The following is a 24,745-nucleotide window of genomic DNA, read 5'->3' on the forward strand; positions in this document are numbered from 1 at the left end:
TTTAAAGTCGCTTTGCATTATTTGTCTTAAGGTCGGGTGTCTCCCGTACAGATTTTTCCTTTATGCCTAGAGTAGCCTCATGGTCTGGCATTGTTCTATACATACATTTCCCATTCTTGTGCTCAGTTTCTTCTAGGACATAAGTTCTCCTCTTTAACATGCACAGATATCTACTGACAGTTGGTATATCTTTTCCTATCTATTGACATCTAGCGGTTTCCAGTATTATCCTGACCAAATAGATTTCTGACAATATGTAGCTGATTTATCATGGAAACTGTCTAGGGCTGTCTGGCCTTCTTAGAGCCATTCTGCTAGATCTACGGATACCTTTTCTGATCCTCCTCCAAAACTTTTACTGTTGATGTCTCTACTGCAGTCACTGGATCTACGGCTTGCCTCTGATGCCTTTCGCAAGTGTACAGTGTCTCAAGGAGTAGAGTTTCCTTGGCTTGATAGTGCTCTGATATATCCTTCCTTGATGGCCTCCCAAGAATTATGTAGCTGGGGACTCTACCCATCAGTGAGGCAGAATGAAGAGGACATCATATTTAGGAGTTATGTACTTGCCATAACTTGGCGTATGTGTTGTCCTTCATTCTTGGTCACATTCCCTCCCAGCCATCCCCGGCCTTATATTTCTAGGATAGTGAACACTATGGGAACCTTGGGTTCCTAAGGTTTTAGTCATAATTCTTTCCTTTCTGTCCTATCTTTATAAATCAGTAGACATAGGCAACAAACTCGATCTGAGGAGTTAGAGGACATGTGTTGCATTATGGGAAGAGGGAGAAGCTCAAGATTAAGATCTGAAGTCTGGAAAATGCGTCCAAGTCTGATCTGAGGATCGGATCCGTAACCCATCAGTGAGGAAGAATGAAGGACAACACACACATACTAAGTTATGGTAACTACATAACTCCTAATTATTGTCATATTCCTATTCATCCAGACATTTAAGGTTTTGTGTCCGGATCCCATTATCAGTTTTCTGCCTTACCCTTTGGTCTATCCACTGCACCAAGAGTGTTCACAAAGTGTCTTTCTCCAGTTATAGCTCATTGCAGGTTACATGATATCCACATGTTTCTGTAATTAGACAACTTGCTTTTTACTGCAGAGTTTTTTTCAAAATGTCAGTAATCTCTCTCAAGTGAGAGATCTCGTGCACAAGCTGGGATTCCAAGAGAACACTCACTTTCTTGGCTCCCTGATGTAGGATTATGATACTGGGATGTCAACTAGATACTTCGTTCAAAGAGCTTTTTTTCCACAGGGAAAAATAGACCTTTACTTAGATCTTTTTCTAAGGTTTTCCAGTCAGACTTCAGTCACTATGAGAGGATACATCAGGATTTTGGGTCTCGTGGCAGCTGTGACTCTTTTGATACCCGTTTTCAGATCAAAGTATTAGGGTTTGTCAAAAGAAATCACTTGAAGATAACAGATATCCTTAAATCAAGGTATGCCCTTCTCCATTCCTGCTGCAAAGCAGCCAATCCCCACAGATGCTCCAGGCTTTGCTTGGAGAGCAGTTTCAGGAGAAAAGTGCAGGGGTGGTATGGGACACCAAGGACAGACACAAGTACATAACTATCAAGGAGATGCTTCCCCTGATCAAGGCATTGAATTCTGTGAAGCATCCCTGGGACCTCTTCAGGTGATTACAGATAACACGGTGATATGGTACATCAACAAGCAAGGGGGGAGCCAAGTCGTACCCCCCTTTGCGGACTAGCCATGTTAGCTTGGAATACAGCTTCACAGCAGTATCTGCAGGCATCCTACATTCCATCACAGTAAAATTATGTGGCAGACAACCTGAGCAGGACCAGGGCAGACCCTCATAAATGGAAACTAGATCTCGGGAGTTTCCAAGATTTGATCCATCTGTGGAGATTTGCTCAAGCAGACTTCTTTGCCTGCTGTCTGTGCAATCAACTTTTAAAATTCTGTTCCAAGACTCCATGCAGGAAGGCCTGGAAAGACAGGTGTCTTCTTTTCTTTGGACAATGCTGTTCCTGTATGCCTTTCCACACTTTCCACTAATGTCCTGGGTACTTGTGAAGATTCAGAAGGAATCCCCCAAGGTCATTGTCATGATTCTGGCCTAGGCACCCGTGATTCTCCCTTTTGGAAATGGCCAGGAGCAGTTACCGTATGCTTCCTCACAGAATAAATACTCACACAAGAACAGGGATTTTTGATCACTCTAAGCTCGGTCATCTTCAGTTGACTGCTTGGATGATTGGGTCTTAATTCCTTTTTAGACACCTGTTTTCTGGGGATGTGTGGCAGGTACTAATGGAGAAAAGAAAGCCTACTGCTAGAAAAGTCATATCAGCAACGTAACAAGCACCCATTCAGAGCTAGTTGTTCTCCGGTTTTACAATGTTTGTGTGAGTTGCTGTCCTGTGTCCTTTCTTATATCTGTCGGGGTTTATTTATCATCCATTTCAGCACGTCTGTCCATGGATCCTCATCTTTCAAGGCAGTCGCATGTTAAAATGTTCTTAAAAGGGGTTTTGCGTGAGAGGCTTCCAAGTAAGCCGATGGCTTCTCCTTGGGATCTTAATTTTGTGTTACAGGAATTAACACTTGCTCCATTTGAGCTAGCTAATCTGGCTAACTTGAGGATGTTCATGTTTCACTGTTGCAGTCCTAACAAATGGGTTATCCGGCTCCCGGTAGCTCTCAGTCAGCCAGAATACCAAAAGTAAGTAAAATAACTTCAGTTGCTGTTGACGTCAGGGTGTCCGATGCAAGAGGAGGCAGCCGATGTCACTTCCTCAGTCTTCCTTGCTGCAGAGCCCAAAACAGAAGCTTTACATGCACAAGTGTTGGTCGGCAATTTACCTTTATTGGTTTCTGACTAAAAGAGTTGGTCTGCTACAGCTAAATACCCCATTGGGGATCCTCTTTTCTTGCCTTAACGAATGTCAGAAAATGTTAATTGCCTTACCTGTGGAAAGCAGATTCCCCAGAGAGTTTCATTCCTCTTGCATTATTTGTTTAGGTCTTGACCACGACGTTCGCAAGTGTGATCTCTGTGCCTCCTTTAATCCGCGTACTATCTGTCGTCTGGCTAAGATTTTGGCTGGGCATTTTGGAGTTTGGCCTAAGTTCATTGGTATGGTGTCCACTGGTCTTCAGGCTTTGGATGTTCCGAAGAAGCGTAAGGATAAGGACTGTGACAGGCCTCAGAAAGCTAAGTCCTCTGATGAGGTTAAGTTGGTCGTCAGGCAGTAGCCAGTGAGACGCCTTTGCAGTCCCTGCAGTCCGCTGATGTACAACCGCAGGCCTTGATTGAGTCTGAGTCCCTTAGGCCTTCAGCCTCCATTTTGCCTTCCTACCTGTTGCCGGTTGCCTCTTCTACCAGAGCCGCTAAGCTGACTTTGGTGTCCAAGGCCTTGCGTTCTGACAGCAAACTTCTTCCTTCAACCTCTGCTACAACTTTGGCGGTTGCCAGGCCTCCCGAATCCTTCAGGCTTGCAGGTAAATCTTCCATTCGTAAGCCTGTGAAAAGGCAGGCTCCAGCTTCTTCTCGTTCCCCCCTCAATCCCAAATGGTTAAAATGGCTAATGATTTGTTGACTGTTATTAGGGGTTCTCAGCCTCCTCCTCCTAAAAGGAGTAGGGATGTTTCCCCTGAGGCTTTGTCCTGCTCAGGTTCTGATTCTTCCAGCATTTCTGCTGATGAAGAGGAATTTTCTCAGGCTTTTTCTCCTTTTGAGGATTCAGATGCAGAGGAGTCCATACCTTCTGCCCCTCCTACAGAGGGTTTCCCTTTTGGTGATGCTTTAAATGCCCTCAGAGAACATTTTAAATGGGAAAGTCAGGATTATCCCCAGTCCAAGAAATAGATTGGGGAGTTTCTGGATTTACCTCTGCATAGGCCTCTTGCTATTCCCCTTGTGTTGGAAGTTGATGATTTTCTGGAAAATTCCTTGTCTCCAAATTCGGTTCCTCCTGCTCCCAGGAAACCGGACAGGTACTACAGAGTACCTGATTCTCATCGGTTTCTTTTCAGGAATCCGTTGGCTGATCCAGAGGTTATTTCTCAGGGCCCCAAAGGAGTTTAAGGCCACTGTTACTAGGAATCCCGTTCCCTCTGACAAAGGGAGTCTAGGAACCTAGATAGGTGGGGCAAGAAGGTTTATACCTCTGCCACCCTAGCTATTGGGGCTACCAATTGTCTTTTTCATATGCTGAAGTACCAGCAGCACACCTTGGAGGCTATTAAGTCTAGGATAGCAAGTGTACCTCTTTTGGCAGAGAGTAAAGACATGCAGGATTTACTGAATTCGGCCAGTCTGGTCAATAAGCATTCTTTGCATTGTGGTTTTGACATCCTTGAGGCCTCCAGCAGGGCTACGGCTACTGGAACTGTTATTAGAAGGCACGCTTGGCTCAGAGAACAGCCTCTTCTACAACTTGTCAAATAAGCTTTTGGATGTACCTTTGCATAAAGACAGTCTTTTTGGCAGCAAAGCAGAGGAGGTACTGAAGAAGATGGAGGATAAGGCCAAGTCCATGCAAACTGTTAAGGATTTTCTGCAAGTTCAAACCCCTCGCTGTAGCAGGAATTACCCTTCCAAGAGTTGGACCTTTCCTGATACCAGCAGACAGATCCATTCCCGGACTAGAGGTTGCAAATCTTCCAGGGGGAAGGGGGCTACCTCTCAAAGGTCTAGGCGTTGGCAGGCTTCCACTTCTAAAGGGGGAAACTCCAAGCCTGCATCTCAGTCAAAACACACTCAATGACTTTTTATAACTTCTGCCTGTTCTTGCTTGCTGGGAGAGTCCTTTAGGGGGAAAGTTGGCCTTTTTTGTGGATGTCTGGGCCACTATCATGGAAAACAAGTGGGTGCTCAGAACGGTGTCCCTATGGCACAAGTTTTCTTTTCGCACCTTTCCAGCTCCCAAGGGATTCCGGGACGTTCCTCCAAACCAAAGGGCCAAAGTAGAAAAACAAATTTTGTCTGTCTCTGGGAGCAATAGAATCAGTCCTTGCTCAGCAGGTAGGCCAGGGCTTTTATTCCAGGCTTTTCCTAGTTCCACAAAAATAAGGCACCTGGCATCCTATCCTGGATCTTCCCATTCTGAAATCTTTTCTAGTAATTCCAAAGTTCAGAATGCTCACTCTACATCAGTTGCTACCACTTCTAGAAAAGGATTCCTGGCTGGTAACCTTGGATCTCAGAGGCTTATCTGCACATTCCTATCTGGGAAAGTTGCAGGCAGTACCTTTGTTTCAGAGTGGGCGAGTGATATTGCCAATTCTCTGCACTGCCCTTTGGCTTATCTACTGCTCCCAGAGTCTTCACAAAGTGCCTGGCCCCAATCATTGCTTTTTGCAGGCAGAAGAAAATTCAGGTTTACCCATACTTGGACGACTGTCTGATTCAAGCAAGTTCTCAAGAACAGCTATTAAAGGATCTGGAATTCATAAAGACTCTTCTCTCTTCCCTGGGTTACACACTCAATGTGGAAAAATCAAAAATGGTACCATCCAAGGAGATAACATTCCCGGGAGCGAGTCTGAACACGGCCGCCCAGATGATACATCATACCCAGGAGAAGCAGACAACTCTTTCAGTTTACTTCAAGGACTTGGCAAGCCTGTCCCAGCTCCCTGCAAGGCAGTACCTGCAAGTTCTGGGATTCATGGCATCTTGTATTCTCATGATTCCATATGCAAGACTGCATATGAGAAAATTGCAATGGTACCTCAAGAACATTTGGTGCCAACACACACACGACCTGGATATGATAATGCCTCTGCTTCCATCTCTGCAGACGGAGTTTCTATGGTGGGCAACAGCCTGTCTACAAAACAAAGTCATGCCTTTTCGAACACCTCTTGCCACCCAAGTTCTGACTACAGACACATCTGACTACGCCTGGGGAGCACACCTGGATGGCAGATGCATACAGGGCCGTTGGAACGCCAAGCAGATGCACCTGCACATAAATCTAAGAGTTGATTGCAGTTCAGCAGGCCGTACTAGCTTTCAAGCATCTTCTTTCTCCAGGAACCCTGCTCGTCAGAACAGACCGCACCACAGTCATGTGGTACATCAGCAAGCAGGGAGGGGCTCACTCTTACCCCCTGTGCAGGCAAGGCATGAATCTTTGGTCCATGGCAGCATCCCTGGACCTGCATCTTCTAACTCAGTTTCTTCCAGGAAGGCTCAATGTTTTGGCAGACCAATTGAGCAGGCAAACCCTGGATCCTCACACTTGGCAGCTGAACAGAGCAGTCTTTTACAGTGTCATTCAATATTGGTGCACTCCTCAGGTGGATCTTTTCTCCTCCCCAGACAACCATCTGCTACCTCTCTTTTGCACCAGACAGCAGTACAGCAGAGCCTGGAAAGTGGATGCTTTGTCCTTCCCTTGGACGTTGCTATCTGTGTACACCTTCCCTCCTCTTCTTCCCAGAGTATTAGTGAAGATCAGGGACGAACGTCCAAGGACTATTCTCATAGCACCGGACTGGCATAGACAGCATTGGTATCCGCTGCTTCGCAGTCTCTCCCATCTTCCTCCTTGGCATCTTCCTCTGAAGCCATATATTTTGGTTCAGGAAAGGGGAAACATTCTACATCCTCATATTCAGTCTCTCCATTTGGCAGCATGGCTCATTGTATGACTCCTTCCCTTTCTTCCTCTCTTTCCCAACAGGTGGTTGACATGCTGAGGGAGGCCAGGAGGCCTAGCACTAGGAAATACTATGCTGGCAAATGGGAAAGGTTCTCTCAATGGATGCAGGCTAGAGGGGAATCTGCTTCTTAACCTTTCCTTCCTCTGATCCTGGAATACCTGGCTGATTTGCTTCAGGGTGGTCCTTCTTTTTCCTCTATCAAGATCCATGCTTCAGCCATCTCTGCTCATTGTTCTCTTGAACAAGCCCATTTTCTCTCTTCCCCTGATGAAAATGTTTCTCAGAGGTACTTGCAATCTAAAACCTCCCAGGAGCGCACCTACTCCAGCCTGGGATCTTAATTTTGTTCTGGAGAAGCTCACTCTTCCTCCTTTTGAGCCAGTTGCCTCTATAGATTTAAAGTTTCTCTCTTGGAAGACCGCCTTCCTCTTGGCTATAACTTCAGCAAGGAGGGTTTCGGAGCTGCAAGCTTTGATGGCCGTGTAGCTTTTTCTTATTTTCCATGCAGATAGTCTCTCTTAGGACTAATCCCTCCTTTATGCCTAAGGTAGTTTCCAGCCTGACTCTTACTCAGTCCATACAACTTCCTACCTTCTTTCCTAATCCTCGCAATAGATGTGAAAGGATCCTGCATTCTTTTGATGTGCAGACAGCTCAGGTTTTACCTGGACAGGACTAAGGACCTTCGGAAATCAGCACAGTTATTGGTCAGTTTTGCCCCTGGAGCCCAGGGCAAGGCTATTTCTAAGCAGACCATTTCTAAATGGATTGCTCACTGCATTACTTTTTGTTCTTTTCATGGCAAAGCTCTGCCTCAAGGGGTTAGGACCCACTCTATTAGGGCGGCTTCCACTTCGGCAGCCTTTCTAAGGGGTGTCCCTACTAAAGACATTTTGGAGGCTGCCACATGGTCTTCTGTTCATACTTTCACAAAGCATTATAATTTGCCTCTGTTTTCCAGAGCCAGGGCAGAGTTTGCCACTGTGTTGTTGCAGGGCATTATCTCCAACCCTTGATGCTGTTGGTTCCTCCCTCCTTTTTTCTCTGGGCTTTGGTAATCAACCCATTAGTTAGGACTGTAACAGTGAAACACAATGAACATAGTACAGTTGTGTACACTTACATAAATGTAGATGTTCGAGTGTATTCACTGGTGCAGTCCTGGTTTCCCTCTCTCCTTCCCCTTTTTTTGTGGTCCTCTCCTATTCTTTTTTTCCTGAGGTACAGGCTTAATTTTGTTATTGTCAAATTGGTTTTTGATTTAAGCCTTACTTTCTGGGGGCTCCTGACTGCTATGACAAGAAGACTGAGGAAGTGACGTTGGCTGCCTCCTTTTGTATCGGATGCCCTGACGTCCTTTACAACCGACGGCATTTTTTACTTACCTTTGGTATTCTGGCTGACTGAGGGCTACCGGGAGCCGGATAACCCATTTGTTAGGACTGCAACAGTGAATATACTCTAACATCTACATTTATGGTAAGTGTACACAACTGTACGTACTTAACTCATTTACATCTGAGTGACTTTTCCAGGTGCATCTGCAGTTAACTCCTGACGCCTCTAAGTGTCAAATATTATCTTTTCATACTTTATTTTTATTAATTTATTTTACATTTGTTTACCGGGATGGTCTAACATGGCACAGTGCCCATTTTCAGCGCAGGCCAGGGGAGAAAAGCTCCAGCTTAAGCTTACATACAAAGTCATCACATCAAGTAATAGAAATTATAGACAAAAGTGTTAACACATTTACAGGATAAAACATTTAAAAACAAAGTGTATGCATAATATCAAATAGAACAAGCCTTTAAACACTTGAATATAGACATATATGGTTTAACTTGTATATGTGGAGCAACATAACATTAGTTATGAAATTAAGTAGGGAGAATCGCTTAGGCAAAGTAGTTCGTGGTGAGAGTTGCAGCTAGGAATGTAACTACTTATAGAGAAGTAGTGTTGTTAGAAGGGATATGTTAAGAATTAGTACGTACAGCCAAATTATACAAGTAATGCCAAGTTAATAATTAACCTGCAGTGTTAACATGTGCAAAGCCAAGATTCAAATAAGTGTCTTGAGAGATATTTTGAAATGATTAAGATTACTTATGGATCTAATACTATGTGGAAGGGTATTCCAATTTTTGGCAACAAAGTTGGAGTAAAGAGTTGCCTGCTCTATTGGGATACTTTGGTTACTTGGAAGTAAGTCTGTTAGATCGAAGATTCCGAATGTTAGAATACGGTTGTAGAATATTTTTTTAGAGGAGGTACATTGTCAGGATTGTGCAGTATTTTGTGAGCCATTATTAATTGGCTGTAGTTCATAACATGGGGTAGTTCCAACCAAGAAAAATATTTGAGGCATTGACAGTGATGGGTTGAATGTGTGGAATCTGGTGCAAATTTGGCAATCTTATTGTAACATGATTCTAATTTACTCAGTTCTGACTTTTTGAGGTTGGTCATTATGGGGGATGCATACAAGAGTGAGGAGAGAAGGTGGGCTAGCTATTGCTATTCTTGTAGTGTCTGTTAAGAATTTTTGTTTCTATACATTCTTCCCATTTTCTTGTGAACCTTTTTGATTGTGTTAGAAATGCGTGTCAAATTTTAGTCTGTTAATTATGATGCCTAATAGTTTTGTTTGGGAATCTGGGAAAATCCTAGTATTACTGGCAGTGATATAAAAGGGAGGTTAGTACGTTTAGGTGGATGAAAGATCATAAGTTCTAGTATTACCGGCAGTGATATAAAAGTTAGCTGGGAGGTTAGTACGTTTAGGTGGATGAAAGATCATAAGTTTAGTTTTATTAGGGTTGAGAATGTGTTGTGAGTTTGCTAGCCACGTTTCATTATCGGAGAAGGCTTTTTGTGTGACTATAAGAAGTTGAGTTATTGTGGATGCTGCACATAAGGTTGAATCATGTGTGTATTGTATGGTAAATGCTTGACAGGAGGCAGTATTAAGATCATTTCTGAATATGCTGAAGAGGAGGGGCCCTAGGATTGAACCCTGAGGGACTACTTGGATCATTAATTCCAAAACCATGCTAAGATTTCTTCTTAAAGCTTACACAGTGGCAAAGTCAACTGTATTAATATTTGATCTCTGTCTAGTACAGGTAAATAGATAGTTTTTATGATATTTTATATAGATATAATTTTCACTTTTTTCCTAATTATCTCAGCAACCAGGTAACAGAATTTAGCCTTATATGAATGCTTTCTGCTAGATGAATAAAATGCTGCTTGACAGTATGTGTCTAACTTGAATGGTTGCTGAGATATTGTAAGTTGTTAACTACTGCATTTGTAATATTTTGTACTGTGTTGACTGTGACTTATAAACTTTAGTTTAAGACATACAACCTAAAAAACTAACACTATAAAAATAATTTGTGCTGAAGAGTTTGCCATTTAATTTCTTTCATAACCATTATGGTTCGAGAGATGATTAACATTTGTTTGAAATGTGAGGACATAATTTGATTCTGTCAAAAGGCTCAGGCTGCATCCACTGGAAGTTACAGTGCAAGCTTTTTAAGCTTCATTGGAGTGAATGAGCTAACATGTTAAACAGTTTTATTGATTGCTCTGACCTCTGCAAGAAGGGTATCTTGAGTTTCAGGCTCTTGTGTTAATCAGCCCTACTTCATTTTCCACAAGGACAGGGTTTCTTTGAGAACTAATCCTTTTATGCCTAAAGTTGTATCCAAGTTTGCTGCAAGTCAAACTGTCCATCTCCTAGTTTTCTTTCCAGAACCTAAAAATAAAGGAGAAAGGATACTCCATACCTAGGATGTCCCCATACTACTGGGGTACTATCTTGACAGAACTAAATTTTTCAGATCATCAGATCAATTGTTAATTTCTTGTGAAGGTAAAAAGGGACAACCGGTGACAAAACAGACTATTTCCAAATGATTGTTTAAGGCTGATGGCGTTTGTTTTACTCACCATGACAAATCTCTTACAGGCAGGGTCAAGGTTCACTCTACAAGGACTCTGCTTTATCTAGAGCTTTTTGGAAAGTGTTGGATTCTAAAAGCTGCTGTTTGGTCCTCTGTACATACTTTTACAAAGCACAATAAACTGCAGTCCTTCTCTAGGTCTAGATCAAGCTTTGCTAGGACCATTCTCCAGGAGCTCCTGAAAAATTCTCCTTCCACCTCCCAGATAGTTAGCTATAGTAATATAATGATATAGCTACAGCAGCAGTGAACAATATGAAGAATATTGCTTAGTTATGTAAGCTGAACCTACCTTAACAGTAAATGTTCAAATGGTCACTTCTGCAGTAGCCACTCCCTCCCTCTACCCCCCTTGTTTTTTGGAGTGTTTTTACACCAGGGTATGAACATTTATTTTTGTTATTCCAAGCCTTGACCTTTCTGGGCTCAGGCTTTCTCTCTGCTGACTTGAAAGCTGTGAAGGGCTTCACACCCTTCAGCTCAAGATGCTGGACAGTTTAGGTGCGTGGAAGGGTGCCCTGAAGCTTTGAAAGCTGGCTGTTATAAACCATGTAGCTAAGGCTACTGTATGTAGCAGTGATCATTCAAACAGCAACTGTTATAGTAAGTTCAACTTACACAACTGTACTTTCCTTCTGCAACATTCAAGTATAGGAGAATATGTACACTTCACTGTACGTTCACAGACAACCTTCTGTTTGCAAAGAACTAAAGACATGGGAAGTAGTCAGTTGTTTCCTCTGTGACTCTCAAGTTGGGTCAAAAAATTTCCAGTTGTGCTGTCCAGATGGTTAACGGACTGTATCACTTTCTTATATGCCTCTAGTAACAAAACTCATCCATGTAAAGCAAAGGCACATTCTACTAGGATGATGGCTACTCATCCTTCAGAAACTTCAGTAGACCATTTCTGTACTGTGACACACTACATACTTTTGCAAGATACTATAAGCTGGATGTCCTCTTTACATCTAGGTTTTTCCTTGAGGCCACCAAAGTCCATGATATTCTGTTATGAAGCCAAGATGATTAGCCGAGGGCAGTCTTTCAGTGTTGGTGGACAGACTAGATAGTGTGAGATAACGAAAGTTGTGCTGTAACCATAACATCGGATCTTCATTATCCATATCTGTCCACTTCAACAAATCCACCCTCCTGCCTTCCAAATTAACACATTTTAGTGATCTTGACAGGCCCTTAATGACGCTCTTGAGGCCTTACTAGAGCAGATCCTTTTCTCTTTGTTATACGTGAATATATATTTTTGGTCTGTATTTTAGTAGGTCCTTATATGACCTGTGGGTTACTTGATCTGGAGTACTAGGGAAAGTGAGTTGTGTTGTGGGAGTTGGGCTTTCATTTACCCATTGACACCAAAACCAACATGTGCACAAATACATTGGAGATGAGTGCCCCTTTTGATCCTGCATGCCTTCCAAGATGCACTTCCTTGGAGTGCTATTGCCATATAATAGTGACAGCATGGTGATGGTGTAGTGTATAAATGGTGTGGGGAGGGGTACTCATTTTTATCCCTTATTAGTGAGCTGTGTCTACTATTTGCTTTCTTATTGTGGCTCACATTCATGGGAAGGCCTTTTTTTTTTTTTTTTTTTTTTTTTTGTAACAGGCTTATTTTTCCCTTGTGATGCTGCCCAGATGGTCCCTTAATTCAGCAGTACCTTGGAGGCTGGTCTGTCAGTAGTGGCAAGTCTTTTTATAGCCTGTTGCAGCCCTGACCCAGTACCAAATGCAGCAGCATTCCTTTCCTGACCCATGGACGAAATGGCACAGTAGTACTGTAGTCCAGAGGTACATCCCTCACCTGTGTACCTTTCTTCAGTTTCTTCACACACACACATTCGTTCAGAAGATGACTATGTTCAAGGCCAGAATCATTCTGATAGTCATGTTTTGACTCTGACAAGTGTTCCACCTATTTATGGCCTCGTTCTCTGGAGAGACCAGTGTTTCCAAAGCCTTCCAGAAGCCTCCTTCCTCACCCTCAGTACAAGCCTTATATAAACAGTTCCTTCTTGTTGCCTTATGTATGTGGTATCTCTACATCAGTTGATGAACAGGACACTTTATTCCCTCCCTATGATGTCCACATGATTTCCTATGCACACAGCTGTAGTACCAGGATATGGATAAATGATGAGTACAAGTGTGAATGAATTAAGGATTAGTTTTATTTATTTTTATTTTTTGTCTCTGTTTATGAGGAAAGTCTTTGCAAAATCCCTTTTCAGCAGAGGTCCAGATAGAAAAGCTCCATATGCATATGTTAACAAAAATTACTTGGATTACAAGCAAGTGCAACAATATTGATAAGTATGTACAAAAAACATAACAGATTAATAAACTAGCATTACAAGTTGTGAAAGCTGGTGTTTTGTTAAGTAGGCCAAGTAATAATAATTAGATTTGGTGCATGATGTAAGGTCCATTTAGACAACATTTAGAGAAGTTGTGATCATCGCTATATAGTTAGTTGTGTTTGGTGATGAGAAAGGTTAAAAAAAAAAAAAAAAAAAAAATGGGAACAGGAGTCACTGAAAGTGATGACCTTGCTTTAATCTGAAGGGAGGGTGTGATGCTGGTGGTGGGTGAGGCACAGTGGGGAGAGCCATAGAAAGGCAGCAGTGTAAAGAAGGGAGAATGCAGAAGAGGATAATGATGGGGACCAAATGATCCGTCTCCTAGGGACCTCTGAAATCTGTCCATTCCTGATTCCTTGACATTGATATTCAGCAAATCACCAGCTGGTGTAGAACTACTACAGGGCTGAAAAGCAGCAAGAATGATACCCTTATATAAGAATCATGAGGTCTAAGCCAGCTGAGTTTACCCCGTGAGGGTAAATAAAGTAGTATTTTTCTCTTAGCTCTAGAGAGAATCCTGTGGGAAAGGCCATTTGCGGTCCTAAAAGATGACAGTCTTCAAAACAACTAGCCTGCACTGGGTGTCTGACTAGGAGTTCAGTCAGAGTTGATATAGATTTCTGTTTGGGTTGCAGTAGAGCTTGTTGGGGAGGATTCCTAGTAGTTTATGGGTCTAGCTGGACTTCCATCAGTAACACTGACTGTGGCATGCACATCAGCTGCTAAGAAGGCTGCAGCAGTTTGGACTAAGACTGTGAAACTGAACCATTTCATGGTTGAATGGTAGAACAGTTTTATAGTGAGAGAGATAGTGTTAAGAGTAAGAGAGGTGATTAGCAGGAAACTGCGTAGGATCAGTTTCCAGTAATCTTCAGTGTGCGTGTCAAACATGTCTGAAGGAAACGAGAGCAGACTCGTCCCTATTCACTGATTGATGTAGTGGTTGAGGATGAGAGAAGAGTCTGCAGAAGGGTTTGGAAATGCTCATGTGGCTAAAAACAAATGTTTTTTTCAGATTCACTGCAAACTAATGCAGATTACAATACCTGAGTCACAGCAGCCCTAGCATGAATTGCCAGCTAGGGTTGCGGAAGAGTTTGTAACAGGAAAGGGATATAATGGTATTTTCTACACCTGGAGTGGATCATGATTAGCACAGAAAATAGTGTCTTGGCAAGCAGCAGTCAGAATGCTGGGATGTACTGTTGAGACTTGAGAAAAAACAGCAGTGTTCTGTCTTCAGGTCCTGGGCTGACAGCCCCTGAGTATTGTGTAGTTGTGGGTACTGTAAAAAGAGAATGGGTGTCCAGCACAGGAGAGTGGAGAAGGAACACCACCAGAAGAAGGGGTGAGTGGGATGGTGGTGGTAGAACATGACCAAAGAAAAGACAAATTTAGTTTCTCAGTGGAGACCAGAAGAGAGAAAGGAAGGTGAGTCTGAAATGGGTGAACAAGATCATTCTGGAATTTTAGAGAGATATGAAGGGTCACCCTGATAATGAAGGAACTGACACTTTTTTTTGGGAAGGCGGTGTAGACACTTGAAGAGAGCTGACAGAATTGGCAGTGGAGAGGTAATCCAGGTATGTAGCCAACTGGGCATGGGATATGTGGAGAAAGCATAAGGAAGTAATGAGAGGGATGACAGCATTATTTTATTTGAAGTATTTAAATGTAAAGCATTTCGCAAACAAACAATAGAAAGGCAAAAACAGTGGTTATTAGAAGGAAGCATATCTCAAGGCAAGACTACAGGATTTTTTTTTAAGTAAAAAAAGTCATGAGGTCTAAGCCAGATGAATTTACCTCTGTGAGGAACCAGATAATTTCAGATAACCTTCTAAAGGGAGTAGTCAGCTACAAAATATGTCTGGTTCCAGAGGACTGGGGTTAAGTAGGTAAATGATGGTGTTCTTATCTTTAAATGTGTCCATGGAATTGTCAGCAGACCCTCTTCTGATTACTGGAGGTATGTAACTGGGACAGGGGTTTGCAGTAACTGTTTTAGATGAGTAAGCCTGGCTCCATGGCACACAAGGGTGAAACTCTACCTGTGACCCAGACAACTGGGGTTCGATTAGCAGGCCTGGAGCTAGAGGAGCAAAACAGGCAGGTATAGCTGTGAGGAGTCTTAGCCTGTTCACCTACCTTGGTGGAAATTGTGAGTGATCCTGAAGCATATGGGGAAGTGTGACTTAACTGGTGGAGACTGGGGAAGGGGTGGAGCTGCTTGCTAGCAGTTTCCTTTGTGGAACCAAGGGATGGACCTGTATATATTGTATAGCCCTTTTCGCCTTTTTAGCCAGGCATGTACATGGATAGACTGGGGTAAAGGGTGGAAAAACCTCCAACCACACTTGATGGCTGTCTGATTGCCTCTAATAGCCAACTCTTGCAGTAGTGATAAGAAACAAATGAGTCATTTGGGAGGGGGAATATGACTGACAGACAATGGGTGCAAAAGTGGAAAAAAAATATTGGGTGAGCAAGAACCAGACACTCAGTTTGGCAAGGGTCAGTGGGAACTAACACTTTTAAGAAGCATTCTGGGTGCTATTTTAAATGGCAGGCTAATTGTTTTCCTTTGCCTACTACATATAAGCTAATTAAAGGGAGGCACTTTGGAGGCCACCCATATTTAATGCGCAGGTAATTGCGTTATACTGGGAATGTCCATAGCACCTAATTTCTGAGCTTGTAACCTTGTGAGATATTCCCCCATATTCTGTGATTGTATTTTCTGCATCATTGTCCTTTTTATTGCTACTTGGATCTTTTCTACTGCTTGTTTTCAAGCATGTTCTGCTGTATATTGTATGATTCACTATAATTTAACAGTCTGGACTGTTTGAACTAATTACTCTACATTTCATAACAGTATCTGAATATTTACTTGCAAACAGTTTTTTCTTTTACCTTCCACTAAGCATCTACCCTTGCCTTGTGCTGATCAGAAAGTAACAAGTAATGCAACATTCTGTTCAGATTAAATGACACTGTGTTTTGTCATAATCCAAGCTTTGCTTTACTCTTTTTGTAGTTTGGGATGCTCCAGTGATAGATGAATCCCTTAGTCGAGTGTATAATGAAGGCTTCATTCATTGGAAAGACCCAGAAAATGGACCACCTGCTAATCACTACATTGTGGAGTACAAGAAGCTTGATACGGAAGAGCATTTACCATGGCAGACTGTGGAGGCATATTCTTCTAGCAAAGTTGTATCTGATCTTGACACAAACAGTAAATATTCCTTTCGTGTAAAAGCATGCAGAGACTCTGTCTACAGTTCTTATAGTAAAGAGGTGTTTTTCCATACCCCACCTGCACCAGGTAATTCAAGTCTTTCTTAGTGTTGATTAATTCTTGCATTTAACTTTGCTTGTAAGCTTTGCTTTGAAGTGAAATTTTATGAAAAATTGATTTGCATGTGATATGTGTAGTAAATGGATAACTAATTGGAATCCTAAACAGAAAATAGCTTCAATGGTAGGTGGGAGCAAACACAAAAGGAAGTGTTAATATTAGTAATGTACTGAACTTTGTATTCTATTAATAAGTAAATCTTTTCATTGTTATATAATTTGTGTGGCACTTTTCTCCCTGGGCATCCACTGAAAAGGGGCACTACTTAGGTGGACTGTCCCGGTAAACAAATGTAAATAAACACATTTTTCTATTTGAGAATTTTTTTTCAGACATAAACATTAAAATGCAGGTGGTATTAATATCAGTCTTAAATAGTGTTAAGTTATACCTCCAGTTAAATATGCTAATGAATAATCACCTCATCCCAAAAAATGCATACTTTAATATAATAAAGTCATATGCAATAACAAATTATAGGCAGTCTAGTAAAACATGTTTGTATTTGTTTAGCTAAGGCTTGAGTGAGGTAGAATCATTCATGCTAATCTCCTCTATCCTGTTCAATTTTGTTTCCCACTTTATTCACAGTATAGTAATTCATTCTTTACATTCACGCTTCTACTACCTTTATTGTTAAGAGCTGCAATACTGAAACTTTTAAAACTAATTTCATTGTCAGCATCTCTGTTCAAAATGCATTACATAAATCACGCTTATTTAAAGCATAAGTACTGATGTTATGTAGTCCTATCTCGCCTACATTCTTACCCGTGGGTTCGGAGCCGAATATTGGCTCCGACTCTGCCGATTTTACTAGCTAGAAGTCTTTCATTGGCTGGGCTAAGCAGGTATCCCATGGTGCACTGCTCCATATCCCCAGATCTCGTTTGCCGCTCGTGTAGCTCGGATGTGGTCTCGCTTGGCTGTGGCCAAGTACCCTCTTTTTTCTTGTCTTAAGAAAAGTTTTGATTCCTATCAAAAGCTATTTTCATAGCTAGCTGTCTGAGAGCTGATCACCACCCATCCATGGACAGCAGAGCACCAGGGCCTAGGGATTCCGCCACGAGTGGTCCTCGAATTTCTGAGGGTCCCTCAGAGTTCGTGCCTGAGGAGCCCCCCAGAAAGAAAGCATGCAAGAGGAAGCACATAGACTCCCAGGATGAGTCCCTCACCTCTGATGACCTCGAGGAATCAGAGGGGTCCCCCAAGTCATCCTCTGATGATGATTCCTTCTCCGATATCCTGGAGATACTGAAACAGAGGTGACTGGCCTTCCAAAGCCCCTTCCGAGGAAGAGTCAGTACTCCTTAAGGCATTTGGTGCTCAGCCTTCTGCCCACCTGGGTGTCTCCACTCTTCGACGAACTCCTTGACCTGATTTATCGAAGAGTGTGGGAGAACCCTGATTCTGTGGAGCCCATGCCCAGGCATCCCAACAAGTTTCTTTCCGCCCCCCAGGGCAAAAAGTCTCGGTCTAAAGGAGTCCCTGTAGATGCCATGGTGGTGGCAGCAGCCATTCAAAAGGAAGTAGCAGTCTCTTCTTCATCCGTCCATCCTCCTAACAAGGAGTCTAGGACCATGGATCGGTACGGGAAGCATACCCTCTCGTCAGCGACCTTTACATTACGGTCCCTGAATTACCTGTCTCATTTCACTCGGCTCCAGAGAGATCTCCTCAGAGTTAGGGGATACTCTTGCGGGTAACGTCCCTGAGGCGGTGGTTCAGACGGTTAACGCCCAGGTCTCTACCCTCAACTCCACTGTTAACTCATCCATGTGGCTCATTTCGTATGCAGCCGAGGGAGCAAGTAGGGCAGCAAGCTCAGGGGTCACCCTTAGAAGGCACTCCTGGCTGCGCCTGTGTCACTTTGCGGAAGCCTTCAAGTCTTCCTTTCACTTGACGCCCCCTTTGGTTACTCTCTGTTTAGGACCAAAGTGAAAGACACCCTCACCAGGTGCGAGCAAGAGGGAAAGACCCTGTCTGCCGTAGGGGTCTGTTTTTCCCTTCCTTCTAGGCCTTATCCCAAGGCGCAGCGGGGGGGTGGTGGTGTGTGGTTCAAGAAATCAGAGGCTTCTTCCTGCCGCACAAGGTGAACCCCCCTCCAGAGGCAGAGGAGGGGGGAGATGTCGCCCCAGAGGCAGAGGGGGCCCCCACAATTCCTTTCATGGTTCTCCATACTCTCGTTCCTGAGGGTGTGCCCGACTGCGCTTATCTGGAGCCAGTCGGGGTCGAATTTCCTTTATATCCGGAAGCCTGGGAAAGCATTACCCAGGACCGATGGGTATTACGGATAATCTCCGGAGGTTATCTCATTCCATTCTCATCAGAACCCCCGCCAATCAGAAAAATCCCAGACGTACCACCCAGTCAAAGGGATCAAGCAGCCTCAGAGGTTTCACAGCTGCTAGAAAGAGGAGCCATCCAGTGTGTCCCCTCGGACCAAATCGGATTAGGGACTTACTCAAGATTCTTTTTGGTGCCGAAAAGAGCAGGGGACCTGAGACCCATTCTAGATCTCAGCCAACTGAGCAACTACGTACACAAGTCCAGGTTCCGTAGGGTCACACTACAATCGATTCTCCCATTGTTGGGAGAGGAGATATGGATGCGCTCCATCAACCTCAAGGATGCTTACTACCATGTGAAAATGGACAGAGCATCCAGGGGTCCTCTACACTTTCGGCTGGGAGCCAGTCATTTCCAGTTTCGAGCCTTGCCCTTTGGTCTCACCACAGCCCCCAGGGTGTTCACCAAGTGTATGGCGGTGGTGACTGCTCACTTGAGACGTCAGGGATTCCAGGTGTTTCTGTATCTAGATGACTGGCTCCTTACCACTCCCACCAGGCATCAACTAGTTCAAACCAGGGACGCTACCATCAATCTATGTCACCAGTTGGGCATAACAATAAATTGGGAAAAGTTTGCCTTATTGCCCTCGCAGCGTGTCACCTTTATAGGAGCAGAATTAGACCCCATTTGAATGCAAGCATATTTACCGCAGGAAAGGATCAGAGTCTTACAACAACAGATACACATGCTGATGCCCCTGAGACAAGCGAAGGCAAGATGGGTTCTCCAGCTCCTAGGGACCATGGCAGCAACAATCATGTTGGTCCCTCTAGCGAGATTACACATGAGAATTCTCCAATGGCTCCTCTTTGTTCAATGGTCTCTCCAAAGACTTCAACTCTCTCATCTCATCTTGCTCATGGACAGATGCAAGCAGGACCTTAGTTGGTGGCTGTGCACCAACAATTTGGATGGCGGAAAGCCCTTCGTTCCACCCATCCTGGTTGCCACGGTGACCACGGATGCCTCCCAGATGGGGTGGGGGGGCATTATATTGGCAGGACAGTCCAAGGCACGTGGCAAGAACACGAGATACATCTGCATATAAATGTCCTAGAGATGAGAGCAGTGCTACTTGCGTTGCAGGCACTTCAGAGTGTTTTTCCTCTAGGGACGATTGCAATACATTCAGACAACATGTCAGTAGTGTGGTATCTAAACAAGCAAGGGAGAACCAGGTCTTACCCTCTGTGCAGAGCGGCCATGCGAGTGTGGCATTGGGCAGTAACTTCCCAACAGTTTCTGGTGGCAACGCACATTCCAGGGAAGTCCAACGTGATTGCGGACAGACTAAGCAGAGCTATTTTGATGCCTTACGAGTGGTCCCTGAATCGCCTGGTTGCAGAGCGAATCTTCAGCTGATGGGGCCAGCCTTGCTGCGACCTTTTTGCCAGCCCCCTCAATGCGAAATGCAGCAACTACTTCACGCTGATCCCCCCACAAGGGGGAGTCACCCAGGGATGCGCTGGTTCATGATTGGCCCTCCGGTCTGCTTTATGCTTTCCCTCCGTTTCCCCTGCTGTCAAAGGTGATTCAGAAAGCGCAATCCTTGGGAGGCAGAATCATTCTGATTGCTCCACATTGTCTTCGCCAAGTTTGGTTCCCCTTTCTTCAGCAATTCATTGTGGATACTCCTTGGTCCCTGGACCCTCTACCAGATTTACTGACACACATGTCGGGACAGTTCCACCCCTCCCTGATGACCCTCCGGTTGACAGCCTGGCTACTCCACTTCCATTGTTAGTTAGACTTCATAATTTCTCACCAGAAGTGGTTCATATATTGTCGTCCTCTCATAAACCATCTACTAGAAAGATTTATTCGAGCAAATGGAAAAGGTTTTCTATCTGGGCACATACCAGAGGCATTGATCCTTACACAGTTCCAGTCAATTCAGTACTGGAATTTTTGTCTATGCTTTTCCATCAGGGTTCTGCATCAGCCACCATCAAAGTTCAACTGGCAGCGATCTCTAAATTTCCACGTAACGCATGAGCCTAGTCTCATGGCGCATAGACTATGCAAGGCGTTCAAGGGTACTCTGTTGCTCCGTCCCCCCGGTATCCTAACCTGTCATGCCCTGGGATCTCGATTTTGTTCTACAAGCCCTTACTGTACCACGTTTCGAGCCTGCAGCTACCTGCAAATTGAAATTCTTGACCTGGAAAACAGCCTTATTAACAGCAATCACTTCAGCAAGGCGAGTTTCAGAAATTCAATCCCTCTCTCTCAAACCTCCATATTTAATCTTCCATAAAGACAGGGTCTCTCTCAGACCAAACCCTTCGTTCCTTCCTAAAGTGGCTTCCGTGTCTAACCTAAATCAATCCATTGAGCTGCCTGTCTTCTTTCCCCACTTTTCCAACCAGGCAGAATTTAGATTCCACCAATTGGATGTACATAGACCATTACGCTTCTGTCTACACCAAACAAAAGATATCCGGAAGTCTGACCAACTTTTTGTTTCCTTTTCGGAAAACCAAATGAGTTCCCCGGTCTCCAGGGTCACACTGTCTAGATGGATATCTAGTTGTATCTCTTTCATCTATCATGCAGGAGGTAAAGATCTGCCATTTCCGGTCAAGGCTCACTCTTCTCGGGCAGTTTCCACTTCCACAGCCTATCAAGCCAGATTGTCAATGGATGATATATGTGCTGCAGCTACTTGGGCTTCTCCTCACACATTTGTTTCTCATTACAAATTGGACGTGGTTTCCAGGGGCAGGTCTTCCATTGGCTCCACAGTTCTCAGGAGTATTTTCCTATGAGCCATCCAGGATGTAGGTGTTAGGGACGCTGTCCCACGGGTAAGAATGTAGACGAGATAGGACTACATAACATCAAGAAGTTATGTACTCACCATAACGTTCGATGTATGTAGTCCATCTCACCTCACATTCTTACTTACCCTCCCACCTTCCCCCTTCCTGGAGGATTTGGAGGTTAGGTTGTTATCTGCAGAGTTCCCTTGCTTAGCTTATTCTTTACCTGGATGTGATGTGTGCATGGATTACAAATGAGTTTCGCAGCAAACTAGATCTGGGGATATGGAGCAGTGCACCATGGGATACCTGCTTAGCCCAGCCAATGAAAGACTTCGAGCTAGTAAAATCGGCCGAGTTGGAGCTGATATTCAGCTCCGAACCCATGGGTAAGAATGTGAGGCGAGATGGACTACATACATCGAACGTTATGGTGAGTACATAACTTCTTGTTTTATCCAGACCTTTAGCTCTGCTTTATGTGCATTAAGCATGGACAGGTGCATATTCAGCTCAGCAGTCAGCTCTTTCAGATAATCTTTACCTGCCTCACAGTGTTTAAAAACTGTCACATTCTGTGTGTACTGCCAGTAGTTGCATCCATAACAGAGAAAAGCTCCAGAATTCTTTTTTACCTGCATAGCTTACAGTATTTGTTTATTTGAATGTTCCTGTGTAAACATAGGACTTGCATCAGTTTTGTTTTTAACTTCATTATTTGACTAGAAAATGCCCAAGGTATGCCTTTGGTGCTCAATCATTTTCATGTCTGAGTTGTAATACTTCAATACACTATTTCCTGTAGAGGAAGTGATGTCATCTAAATTGTTGTATACACTGCAAGTAAAATGGGACAGAGAGCTAGTCACTCTGTGTGATGTTTACCCTTCCATGTTTAGTATCTAAGAGTTTCAGCATAGCACGCCTCTGTTAATAACATGCCCATTCCTCCTTTTTTTTTTTTTTTTCTTTGTTCTCCCTGAATGGTATGTTAACTTTGTTGTGCATAGTGAGCGTTATGAAAATGTAAAACATCATTAACCGGCATCAGATTTCTGTGTAAGACACTTCACAACATATTGCTGTCACCTAACTTTATGTAAAAGGGCATCTCGATAATTAACTTAACCAGTACATCAATAGTAAGTGATGAATATACTTTTTTAAAGAAAATTTTTATTGATTTACCATATTTACACAAAGGAAGACGTTCAATATCACATACCTGTTGTACAATGTTAGGAGTACACTGAAGCATAGAGGTAATGTTATGCAGTTAACACATTGAGTCTTGGTTATTTCAATGAAAGCATTTCAAGGCTATTCCAATGACTAAAAATCTTAATATGATTTATGGATCTTGTTAATCACTTATTTTCAATTTTACATAGTACTGCTGTTAAATTTAAAAATTCTTTGGATGTAGGAACGAGTTTGATTCCCACTTTTTAAAATAACTCTTCTAGCTACTGCCAGAAGACTCCAAAACATTTTTTGTTTGGCGCTCTCAGCTAAAGGAAGTGGAATATTCATTAGTATTATTGACCTACTTAAAGGACAGTTATCAGACTGTAAACATGTCTCTTCCCAATATACATTTAATTTTTCACAATCCATAAACATGTGTCCAGTCAACTTTTACATTTTTACTGCATCTCCAACAAACTGAAAAATTAATTTTACTAAACTTAAGAAATTTTATTGGGAGTAGCAAGCATTCTGTATATATGTGTATATATGTATATATATATATATATATATATATATATATATATTTCCACATAAAAACTCTCCAGTATACATTTGAAGAAGAATGACTGATTTAAGTGACCAAAGCTTTATTATTACCATCTGTTGTCAGTCAGTCTAGTACAGTCTAAAAAGTTCTAGAATTTTGCATCAAAATTATAACTTGGACAAGCTTCCTTTGTATGTTGGCTTACCTTAGATGAAAACATTCATATAATGGGGAAATCGTGTTCTGTTCCTCTTCGCACATATCTACAAATTCATTTAATTTCTTACTGATGGATAGTATTAACTGGTGAACAGATTCATTCAACATATAATCTTTCTTTAAATATTCTGGTGACTTTGCTTTTCTCTTTTCAAAGCAATTAGAACATACTAATATATTCCTTTTTAGTAAATTCATTTTAACTTTGTTCTAAGTTTCCTTAAATCTGCAGGTGTGTGCAATGGGAAGACACAAAAATTTCCATTTTGAAGAATTTAGTTCAGATATACAGAATGTAAAGACTGAAATTAAGTTTCCTTCTAAAGAAAATTTTGTTAAGATGAAAGAATTGTTATGCATTTCTGATTTATCATATTTGATAAACTTGTAAGAATTTAGTACAGGCTGCAATGGTTAGCATCGTTTCCTCACAGCAAGAAGTTCTCAGATTCAGGTCTTGGATGGAGCACCTTCTGTATGGAGGTGCATTTCCTCCCTGAGGTCGAGTGAAAGACATGCAGGAAGGTCTGTGTATGTGTGGCTTTTGTGAAGGTTGGACCACCAGGCTGGCAACTCAACACCATAAAAACTCCACTGCCAATCAATCTGCGGCCTGATGATCTGCTGTGGCGACCCTAACAGGGGAAAAGCCAAAATACATTGCATTGCTTTTGATAAACTTATAAGAATTTAGTATAATCTTCACCTGAATGGTTTTCTATTGAAAGATGTTCTTCGTCTCACATTGCTGCAGTCATAACATGTGGGTAGTCCGCTGTCCTCGGTCGGCCCGAATACCAAAGAGTTAGGCTGGCGTCAGTCATGGCGCCCGGAGCTGACGTCAGTACGTAGTAGTACTTAAGCGCATGACCGACGTCATATCCTCAGTCTTTCTTGCCGCGTGGTCCGAAGCAGAAGCAGCGTTTGCAAGTGCCGTTCGGCGTTCTGAAATTTTCAATTATCGAGTTTCAGACCGAAGACCAAGTTGGGCTAAGTACCCCGTTGGGGAAAATTTTTGTCTTTTCTTGCCTCAGTTAATCCGGATGTCAGAAAAAGTTAATAATTGTATTTCTTGTGGGAAACAGATAGGGACTATCATTCTCTCTGTATTCCTTGCTTGGGGCCTGAACACGACATAGTCGGGTGTCGTTTTTGCGCTAGATTTAATAAGCGCACCATTAAACGAAGATTAGACTGTGCCAGGCTTGTTTTCGGTAAGCGGTGTAACTACAACATGCCGTCGGATCCTCCGACGCCCGCTACCGCTAAAAAACGTAAAGTTA

The 24,745-nt window shown here is 42.9% G+C and overlaps 1 protein-coding gene across 2 annotated transcripts in view; it reads left to right on the forward strand.

Annotated features, from left to right (window-relative positions):
• Nucleotides 1-24,745, forward strand: part of TRIM36 (tripartite motif containing 36) — a 1,224,111-nt gene that overhangs the window by 1,004,644 nt on the left and 194,722 nt on the right. For both annotated transcript variants that reach the window (XM_044059328.1, XM_044059329.1), the window contains exon 9: nucleotides 16,068-16,358. In XM_044059328.1, the coding sequence (XP_043915263.1) occupies nucleotides 16,068-16,358 (291 nt within the window). The remainder of the gene's footprint in view (nucleotides 1-16,067; nucleotides 16,359-24,745) is intronic.

The sequence above is a fragment of the Protopterus annectens genome, chromosome 17.part0 (genome assembly GCF_019279795.1).
Source record: "Protopterus annectens isolate FY-2018-M chromosome 17.part0, PAN1.0, whole genome shotgun sequence".
Taxonomy (NCBI): domain Eukaryota; kingdom Metazoa; phylum Chordata; order Ceratodontiformes; family Protopteridae; genus Protopterus; species Protopterus annectens.